The 11,020-nt window shown below is 39.9% G+C and overlaps 1 protein-coding gene across 4 annotated transcripts in view; it reads right to left on the bottom strand.

Moving 5' to 3' along the window:
• ATP8A1 (ATPase phospholipid transporting 8A1) overlaps positions 1–11,020 on the bottom strand; it is a 225,937-nt gene that overhangs the window by 99,488 nt on the left and 115,429 nt on the right. For all 4 annotated transcript variants that reach the window (XM_019801970.2, XM_019801971.2, XM_019801972.2 and 1 more), the window contains 2 exons: positions 8,000–8,084; positions 4,734–4,873 (listed from right to left, as the gene is read on the bottom strand). In XM_019801970.2, the coding sequence (XP_019657529.1) occupies positions 4,734–4,873; positions 8,000–8,084 (225 nt within the window). The remainder of the gene's footprint in view (positions 1–4,733; positions 4,874–7,999; positions 8,085–11,020) is intronic.

The following is an 11,020-nucleotide window of genomic DNA, read 5'->3' as shown; positions in this document are numbered from 1 at the left end:
CCCTCACACCCTCCTATTTCAACCAATGGTTTAATTATAAAATCTTCCCTGATAAGATCAGAGCCTTCTCTACTATTAATTTTCAAAAGAACCCGGCAGCAGAGTATGACTATGAGGCAAAAAAAAAAAAAATTGTTTTAGAAACACGTTAGAATAAATGCAAAGTGACAGATCAAAGAACAAGGTGAGAAATTTCAGAGAAACCACTGCTAATAAAGCATAAAGCTTCGTAATTATTCTGTTACTTATCTGTAATTTTTCCTGATCAAATACACATAAATTAGTTCTAAATTTAATTTTAAAAATCAGTTTTTAAAAATGCAGACCAACACTGTTAAGTGGCTTCATAATCTAAAATTACCAGTCCAAATACACTAATCGTCTTTCAGAAGAACAAGGTTAAAGAAGGTAAAGCAGGTCAAGTATAATGTCTGAAAGAATGAGACAACTAAGTTCTCAGAAGTGGCGAGGAAGAGGTGAAGAGGTGTTACTTCCATAAAACCCAAAACGATGCCATGATTCCCCTTCCTAAACTGGGTCAAGACACCTCAAGCACCTGATAGGATTCTAATTAATTCCTTTTTGCATTTTAACTATGTGAACGAACCTTCTTGTTCCTGTATGATTTTGTCTTCCTAGGAATAAATGCTGCCTCTTGGCCTATATTTAGCAACGGAAAAAAAGATGTTTCAGGAACATCTTGAAACAACTCATAGCATTAGAATTTTTTTTTTTTTTAAATCCTGGAAAGTTTACCATCTGAATGCAAGTGTTAGAGCTCAGACTGTCCCACCTGATAGCAGAGATGACGCTGTTATTTTATAGGCGGTTGTAGGTTGTGGAAGTCCTAAATCCTCTCCTCTAACAATGACTTGTCAGTAGGGAAAACAATATCCAGGGGACTTTTTCAAACCTCTCACATTTCCTACTTTCTTTTAGTGCCCTGGAGGGTTAAGGGAGTATTTTCTAGAGCTCAGATTGCTGGGAAAGAAAAGTGACAAAGCACTGTGCCAAGGGACCAATATCATTATCTTCTTGGATGTTCTTGGTCTATTCGGATATTTTTGCAGCTTATGCTAGGAGTTTATAGCACCCAAAAGAATAAGGCTTTAACCAAATTTCAAAAACTGAATTACTTGTTTGAACAAACACTGGAGGATAAGATGGAAAGGATTAAAATTAAGTACAACCATCATCATTTTTACTTTTTTTGTAACATATTAAAAATATTCTCATTTTCAGGAAAAGCTCTACAAATCTTTCAAATTTTGAATGTCTTTAATGTAGCACTACCACTAACATGTCAATGGCAATTCGCATGATTAATTCAAATATATTCAGAAACATCTTGTATAGGACCACAACAATGATCTGGTCTTTTATTGAAAAGTGAAAAGTATTGAAAATCTATAGTATTCAGAGGAGCACGTTTCCCCAAAATTTCACACACAGATGGAGCATTATACGGTTTTCAAACGGTGGTCAGTGGAACCCCAGAATTGTGAAAAGCTCCTCACAAACCATGATGATGGCAAGGTTTTGAGGCTGAGGGGAGAGCCAGTGTGGGGCTCCTCCCTACCCCTCCACTCTTTAAACAGAGCAGCTTTACTTTTATCTATCATATACATGATGATTAAGGTAATATTTTGTTTGGAAAATGGGGTTTGCTCTTTAAAAAAAGATTTAAAAACGACTCTCATGGTTTAAACTTCACTATCTTATAAGCTAAGTCCAATCTTATGGTCTACATAAAAAACAGATTCCAATCACATAAAAAAGATTATCAACATGTCTTATTTAAAGTAGCCAAAGAAGAAGCCAAAATGGTTGACCCCTAACGCTACGACAGCTTGAATTTAAAGCGGGCAACGCCCCAGCAGGATCTGTGCTCTGACTTGTTGAAAGCTGCCCCGGTAGGGTGGTTTTAAATGGCAGGCATCCCCAATTCCTATGGAACACTCACCCCCATTGATTTTAACAAGGAATGGAAGCTCAGACCAAGGAAGGAATGATATCGCCTAGGCTCAAGATACACTAAAACCCCTAGTCTTCTGATGATCAGGGATGGGAAAAGCATTTGTCAGAAAAATAGCTTTCAGTGGCAGACTCTTCAGTGCCTGTTCTTTTCCCCCAAAAAGACCTCTGATCTTTTGTATAGTAAAACAGAAACAAAAAAGCCCGCCAAACCCCTTGATCTCCTTTAACTGGTAAAATAATCTTTGGGGTTTCATTTTAATAGTGACCACCCCGCTGAAAGCTTCTGTTGAACCAAATTTGTGGGTCACCACTCTGGGGTCCTTCAGATTTCCTTACTTAAGGAATTTGTTCAGACCCTGATGCTCAGGGTCTCAGCTGAGTGTTCATTATTAGCTTGTGTCTCCCCAATACTTAACATCTATTAGCAGCCTCATTAAAGTTAATGAAATTAATACCTGAATGAAATTATGGTTTCAGGGGTAGGGATGGACACAGAAAACCAGTTCTTATTTGAAAGCTGGCTGAGCGAGGGAAACAATTCCTTCACCTTTCCGGCTTTTAGACTTTTTTCAATAAAAATTAGAGACCATGGCTTATCAGAAAATAAAAAGGAAATAGGTATAACTTCCCCTTTTCATTCATTTTAGGAAAGAGTCAGTCAGAGGGAGGCATCTGTATTTGTAAGCTAAAAATATACGCGCAATGCCATTTCCCCAGGCAACTTGAATTTCGGTGTGACTCATGATCGCCATCTGCTGGAGAGAGGTTGAACATCTATTTCATGTAAGAGATGGAAGTCGCAAGGTTTTTAATGTCAGATGTTGTGCACACATACCCCCCTCCTCCAACAACGGTTAAACCTATAAAATCTAATCTATAAACTCTAGGGCACTCAGAGTAAAAATGTTATTAGGAACATTAAATATTCAACTCCAGAATTTGATAGTGTGCTTCCTGTAGAAACAAAATTTAATGTTTAGAATCTTCTATAATTTCAAATAATTTGATGGTGACCTATTATATATTAATTCTACCACATTACCATGGAGGGTAAAGGCTACATTATCTTCAGGCTGTGTACATAAAGAGACAGGAGAAAAGTTATTTGTAAACGGCAGTTTTTGGTTTTGTTTTAGTTCTCAAAAGAAGAAAAAAAGCAACAGATTAAAAATCAATACTGTTAGTACTTTAGGACAACATGTAACTTTGGTCAGAGAGACTGAAAGAGATTATGGTCATGGCCTTATAAATAATAAAATATTTTATTTTGCCACATAATGCCCCAAAGATATAATCATATATAAATACATCAGGGGGAAAAAAGAGAGAGAGAGAGATTGACTGAACAAGTTAACTGAGAGCAAGCTGTGTGTGTAACTCTACAACTGCAGGATGAGTATCATGCTGGAAAGTACCATATGTGCTAACCCAAGTCTTCTGAGAAATGAGTAGGATACAAAAATAAGTTCAAATATAAGGAAGGTCTGAGAAACAAACCAGCTGTGATCACAGTCTATTGAGGAGACAGGAGAAACAATATCTAGAGTCACATATGGCCACTGTATAGAGCAGAGAAAACCGCCTGCAGCTAGGGCAGGACATTCCCCAGTATTACACAGAGGGGAGGGCACGCGGGGAGCAGCTCGGGGAAGGGAGGCAGGGGTGGTGCCGACCACCTTTCAAGAAAGGAAGCACCAGGGAGTAAATTGTTTGAAAGAGAGGAAGGAATTAAAAAAAAAATGTCGACTTTTACTTACCAGCAGACAAGATCCAATAAGCTGAAGCTAACAACAAATCTGATTCTGTGCAGTGCAGACATGAATACAGCTAAGGAATTCCGCAATTAGGAAGGTATTTGATGGAAAGTGAAAGGTTAGAATGAACTTAGTGGCTGGGAGCATGAACTCCAGAGCCCTTCTTATGAACTGTGTAATCCCAACCAAATTACTTAACCTCTCTGTTTCCTTGATGTCTTCGTCTGTAAAACTGGAATGAACAGTACCTAGCTCAAAGGGACGTTGTGAGGATTAAGTAGTTAATAGATTCAAGGGCTCCAAACAGCACCTGGCACACAGTAAGTACTGCACAAAAATGTTTGCTATTTTTAATAAGGAAGCAAGATTTCTTGCTATTTATAAAGCATCAATCAGAGTGTAGCCACCACTTGTTGGATGAACAGCCTTGGTTTCCTTATCTGTAAAATGGGAGTATTTTAGTTGTGATGCAAATGAGGGCTGTGTGTCTATGTACACACACACATATACATTTATGTACACACACACACAATGACTAGCCAGGGATGAGCACCAGGTTGTTCACCTATATAGTCTTCATTATTAGCTCTAGAGTCACACAAACTATAGTTGTATTATATTATTTTGTACTCCACACGATACACCTTGATCAACTCTATGCACACACGTGTGCGTATGTGACTCGTGTGCAAGCATGTGTGGAGTAGGGCATGCGTATCTCAGTGACGCAGAAGCAACAGTATACACTGACAAGAAGACAGTTAGACGAGCCTCACTTTGATGCATAATTATAAAAAGTAGGAAGCTCTATGCAAAGCAATTCCAGAGACTTTTCAGCAAAAGCCGTAACCATTATGAAGATGTGTCAATGCTCAGACCAGAGGAGATTCAACAGTAAGTGGTGTGTCAAGATATTCTGATCTTTATTTATTGGTTCCTTGAAAAGACTGACGCTTTCTGGAAACCAAACTTTCTGTATGAGCAGAATGGTCTTTCACGTACCTTTTCAATCAACTCATAACTCTCTTCGAGCTTCAGCAGCCGGTTCTGCACAGATGTGGACGCGCGCTGATAGACCGTGCGCCACTCCTCAAAGTCGCTCTCCGAAATCTCAGCCACGGCAAAACATAAAGTTCTTAACCCTGAAGAAAAGGTAGCAGTCATCCCCGCAACACCAAGTAAGATTTCGTTCAGAAGTCTGACCCTTCCATTTTTATGTAACTAAGTTTTATTTTGAAAAGATGGATTCGATTCAAACAATACGGGTGACGTCTGATTCACTTAGGGCACAACCTCGGTATAAAACGCGTTATCAGTGCTCCCCTCCCCTTCAACTGGCACCCTGCTCTTGATTCCCAGCTCTTTTAATACAGCCTTTGCGGTTTTTCCAAAGTGATTTTTCCAACATCCTGATCTTATCAGGTTACGCTTTTGTTTGAAATCTTTCAATTGTTCATCCCCAGGATGAAGTCCAAACCGCAAACGCTGGCTCACTCACCATGCACCAAGTGTCTTCAAGCTCGTCTGCCATTTACCTCCCATATACCCAGGTCTCTGCACATGCTGGTCACTTTTTCTCCATTCTGCCCCCTCCAACTCCCTCCACTGTCTGCCCTGAATCTACTTTAAGACTCAGTTCATACCATCATCTATCTGAAGCATTCTCCTCTTGCTCAGACCTGGGGCAAAAATCCCCAAATGCTCGTATGGTATGAACGACAATGTTTCTTATTGTTTTTCTTGTGGATCACCTGTATTAGTGTATAGCTGTTGGAGGGAAGGGGCCCTGAGCCCTTCATATCTAAAACTCTGGTACTGAGCACAGTGCCTGGCTTATGACAGTGGCTTCATAGATGCTATTGAAGAAAGAAAGGGACTCCAATGGGGTCTACTCGGAAAGCCATCTGCCCCTTACAGGAATATATGGTTGTACTTATTACTGCTCTCCATCGCCGTAAATTTAAATTTGTAGTATATTTAAGAAACAAAACAGAGGATCATAGGGGAAGAGATGAAAAAATAAAACAAGACAAAGTCAGAGAGGGAGACAAACCATAAGAGACCCTTAATCATAGGAAACAAACTGAGGGTTGCTGGAAGGGAGGAGTGTGGGGGATGGGGTAACTGGGTGATGGGCATTAAGGGGGGGCACGTGATGTAATGAGCATTGGGTATTGTATAAGACTGATGAATCACTGACCTCTACCCTCTGAAACCAATAATACATTATATGTTAACTAACTGAATTTAAATTTTAAAAAAAGAAAGAAATAGTAAAAAAAAACTAAAAGTCTAAAAAAACTGAGGATAGTGACAAAACAAAGTACTCATCAGAAACACCCTGGGAAAAGAATCAAAGCTGATATTTGAGGTGACCTACTCCCAGTGCTCGGTGCCTATCAATTTCATAATTCATTTGGAAGCTACTCTCAGCCAGAAAAAAAAAATGGTGGATTGGAACAAAGAAGAAGCAAAAGCATTTATCAGTCAGGACAAATGCAGTTAATTAGGTTTCTGAGAAGACAACACCCTCACTCAAGGTCATTGACTCAGAATAACTAGGTGCTAGTGATCTCAAGCCAAATAAAATATGGCCAGGGAACATGTCAGAAACAAGAAGCAGAGAACATAGGACACAAAGTGTCCAGAGGACTCTGTCTTCCAAGAAAGGAGTAGGGCTATGTACCGCCAGCTCACTGAGAGTAGAACTTAAATCTTTGGGGCCATATCAGGACATGTTTTTCTCTTTTGGAAACTTGGCTGGTGACTACTCTGGGGTAGCCATGGAGTAAAAAAACGTGTTGTTCAGCCTAGGGCCAGAAAGAAAAGGGTGGAGGTGAAGGTCAAGCCAACTCAGCTCTAAGAGCTTCAATATCTTTACATCACAGCCAGAGAAGAGAAAGATGCTCCCTCAACCCTCCTTCGGAAAAAGAACCAGTGCTGGATGCTTGCTAGGCTGTACCTGCCAAGCCCCGCTGACGCTGCTCCTTGAGGAAACCCAACTCTATGAACATGAGTGTCTCCATGCTCTTGCATTTCTGGAGATCTGAGAGAAGGTTCTCTATGTCCTTGCTTTTCAAAGCCTAGTGCTTTTTAAAACAATCCTATCTGTTTGTAGCTTGTATGAAGAGGAAAAAGGATTTGATCTGAGGTCAGGCTTGTTGCCATTGGCAACAGTTCCGGCTGAGGCAGACAAGAGTGAACATTTAGATGGGAGATTGACTGACTGACTGATTTTGATTGAAGATTTTATTTATTTATTTGACAGAGAGAGGCAGTGCACACACAAGCAGGGGGAGAGGCAGGCAGAGGGAGAGGGAGAAGAAGGCTCCCTGCAGAGCAGGGAGCCTGATGTGAGGCTCGATCCCAGGACCCTGGCCTCATGACCTGAGCTGAAGGCAGTCACCCTAGATGGGAGATTTAGATACTGTTGCAGCTACTTCTGTTAAGTTCAGAGATAAGACTACAAATTCTTGGAGTAACTGACCCTATTGTTTAAGGACTCTCATGTCCTCCCATCTTATCTAGATCATCCCCCCAGACTGTTGAGCTACACAGATCATCTCTTTCAGTAGGACAGAGAGACAGGACTCAGCCTGCTTACCTCACACAGGGCCTGTTATGTGGTAAGGGTTTAAAAAGTCTTGACTTGAAACTACACTGAATAATTGTTTTAATAGTTATATAGGCTTATTTATTTCTTATCCTCTGTCTTACTCAGATTAGAATATCCAGCTTTTTCACTTGTTTCTTTTCCTTCTATACTGCTAAAGATAAAATGTATTTAAAGTGTGAATAGTATCCATTCTAAAAAATGAATAGATTTATAGACCCTACACCCCCGAAACATGGGACCAAGTCTCTCAAAATTTTAACACAGGAAAGTAAAACAAAAATAATAAGAACAGCATATAGTATAACTTAAATTATCACCACTGATTGTTATCTTGCTTTAGGAATTTCTTTTTTTTTTTTTTTAAAGATTTTATTTATTTATTTATTCGACAGAGATAGAGACAGCCAGCGAGAGAGAGAACACAAGCAGGGGGAGTGGGAGAGGAAGAAGCAGGCTCATAGCAGAGGAGCCTGATGTGGGGCTCGATCCCATAATGCCGGGATCACGCCCTGAGCCGAAAGCAGACGCTTAACCGCTGTGCCACCCAGGTGCCCCTGCTTTAGGAATTTCTAAGTAAAATAACAACAATCCTGCAAGACATCAGTAGATGATTTCTTTTTATTGTAATCATGCTATCCCGTATTACACTCACCTTCTGTAGCAAATTGTTCTAAATGTTTTAGGGTAATTTCTTTGTATCTTGAAGTCTCTGCCAGTCTGTCATATATTACAGTGTCCTGGAAAACAAACAGAAGGTATAATACACTTCATACATTCAAACTTAAATACATTGAGTTTAATAACATTGATGTTGGCAACATTAGCAGCAAATCAGTATAAAACCAACTCTGAGCATTAGTTTTAAAGCACAAAATATTTTTCCCCAGTAACGCTGTTTCCCTAATGACATTAAGAAACAAGGTTCGAGTCCTATATTTTCATCTTTCTCCTTTGTGAATAAACCGTAGTTACTCCAGTGTTCCACATCTCATATTCTATCAGTACTTCACTTATCTTGCAAGATCTCTCCCCCCCACCCCGTGAAGGTTTTGCAGGACACTGCAGTGAGGGCATAGGCACCCTAGGAATACATAGGTGCCACAGGGGAGAATGGTCCAGCACTCAGAAAGTCTGGGAAATGCTGGCTGAACCAAGCCTGGCCTGCAGTAATACTGGTAATACTTCTCGGAGACTTTAAATTGCGAATGTGCACAGTAGATCTCTAAGGGGCCATACAGTATGTGCCCCAAACTCGTTCACTATGAAGCCTGAGGTAGAGATGAGGGCATCTGTATGGGACTGGTGCTCCTACAGAACAAACTTTGAGAAACACAGGTCCAAATGCTCAGAGAGAGGGATGGTGGGCATTACAGGGAGAATTTTGAACAAGCCTAGCATTACCTGATAGCTGAATATTTTTTTTTAAAGATTTTATTTATTTATTCGACAGAGATAGAGACAGCCAGCGAGAGTGGGAACACAAGCAGGGGGAGTGGGAGAGGAAGAAGCAGGCTCATAGCGGAAGGAGCCTGATGAGGGGCTCGATCCCATAACACCGGGATCACACCCTGAGCCGAAGGCAGACGCTTAACCGCTGTGCCACCCAGGCGCCCCGATAGCTGAGTATTTCTGATTATGTCACTTTAGTTTCTAAAAGCTCAATTCGTTTAGTTTGTGAAATTCAATTACTGGATTATCTTTAAAGTCCCTTTTAGCTTGAACGTTACACATGACTTACGTTTCTCTGATTTTTGCCCCTTTATAAACTGCTTGTTGTTCCTTTAGTTATTCTTTGGCTTGGGTTTAATGTTTTAAGAATTTTAGTGTTCAGCCTCCATGGTTTTATTAGACTAGGAAAAAATAAATCATTTACCTGCAATTACTTTCTCAGTGGTATTACCCATTTTGGGGTCTCCAGTCTCAGGGCTGAGATTTGGAAGCAGACTAATGGAGTATGATTTAGAACCCTTGAGAGAAACAAGAACTTAGTGACCTCAGAACAGATGGAATATTCCAGGCCCCAATTATGAATTTCTTTTCATTTTTCAGTGGTGGAATGGGAAGGGGGGCAAAGCAAAAGGAAATGATAATTTCCCCTTATGGCTCCCTTCTAGGAATGAAAGGTATAACTTATGAACTCCATTTTTTTTCCAGAGGCTAATGACATTTTCAATGAAATTAAAATAGGCCATCTCAAAACCAAGAAAATCTCTAAAAAAAAAATTAAAGTCATGAAAACAAAAGCGATAAGGGAGATTAAATTCTGCCATGTAGCCAAGTTTTCTAGTGGAAGAAACTGATGCTCAAAATAGAATTTTCTACTTTCTTTATAGCATCAAGGAAAGCAGGGGACAGAATGTGGCCTTCTACATGAATTAGATAGTATGTTTTTAAATGACAGTCACAACTGGCCATGCTTACATGTGAGAAATAAATACATACAAATAACCTATTCACCCAAAGTAACACTCATTTATTCAGAGTGCTACATCCAGTATTTGGTACACGGTTACGACCAGAAAAAGCTTCTTCACAGGAACTAAAGCATGTGTATCCCCTAAGATGAGACTTAGAACCTAAAAGAGTCTACATTTGCAGGAAATCCTAACTGAAATTACTTATGTGGTGTCCCAGCCCTCAGTAAGTTAAGAGTGGAAAATCGATCGTGAGGCGACGCTCCCAGGACAGCATGGCACAGTCAGGAAAGAGCCTGGCGCTTCATCATGAATAATTCATCTTAGGTCAATTTTCACTCAAAAAGTCATTATCCTAGTCATCTTTTAGATTCAAGTTCCAATGCTGCTCTGTCCTCACCTATGGTGTCTTGCACGTGGCAGCTGCTCAAAAAATATGTTACATGAATAAAACACCTGATGTAATCCTCAGTCATCCTGAAGCATGTTTTATAACATTGCCAAATAAAGAAGGACTATACGATGAAATGCAAGAGTCAATAGTAAGAAGGTAGCAAATAGAAAAAAGAGGTCTGACATAATTACTTATTTAAGCACTGCAATTTATACTGAAGTTATCTAGGTAATCTTGCTACAAAGTAGGCGGTTGCCAGCGAGGACTCTGATCTTGCTGTCAGGTTACCCAACAAGGGGAGACTGACTGACCAGCTGCACGAAGCTTTGGCCCCTGTGATTTGGGACATTCGCTAAAATCATCAGACACATCTAGATGTAAATGTAGGCAAACATCTTCTGTGCTTGTGTGTGCCCTTCTGATTTAGCTGTACTTTGCCTATGGTGTGGTGGTGGACTGCTAAACGTAAATGATTCCAGATGTGGTCTTCTTGACGAGTGGCACAGAATTTAATGTAGGGGGCGCTTAATTAGAAATTTTCTGCCACTTTAAGGTCCCTAGAGCATTAAGTATAATAGTCAAGTTTCTAATTTTTCCTCTGGTATGTAAGTATTGGGGGAGGGTTTTAATTTTCTTGAATAAATTAAGATTTTAATTATGCAAATATAACTTTTGTTAAATTGGCTACTATTGCAGATATAATGTGTATTGTCTACTTTTCCTTTTTCCTCATTTAAAGACTAATAAACGCAACCTCATTGCAGAAAACCTGGAAAAAAGGAGAAAAATCATCCACATACATGCACATCACAGAGCCACCATCTCTGTTGTATGCTGTAGATGCATTCTGCCTTACTATCTTCCG

Source organism: Ailuropoda melanoleuca, chromosome 11 (assembly GCF_002007445.2).
Source record: "Ailuropoda melanoleuca isolate Jingjing chromosome 11, ASM200744v2, whole genome shotgun sequence".
Lineage (NCBI taxonomy): Eukaryota > Metazoa > Chordata > Mammalia > Carnivora > Ursidae > Ailuropoda > Ailuropoda melanoleuca.
The sequence above is the reverse complement of the archived record's forward strand: the minus strand, read 5'-3'. Positions and strand labels throughout refer to the sequence as shown.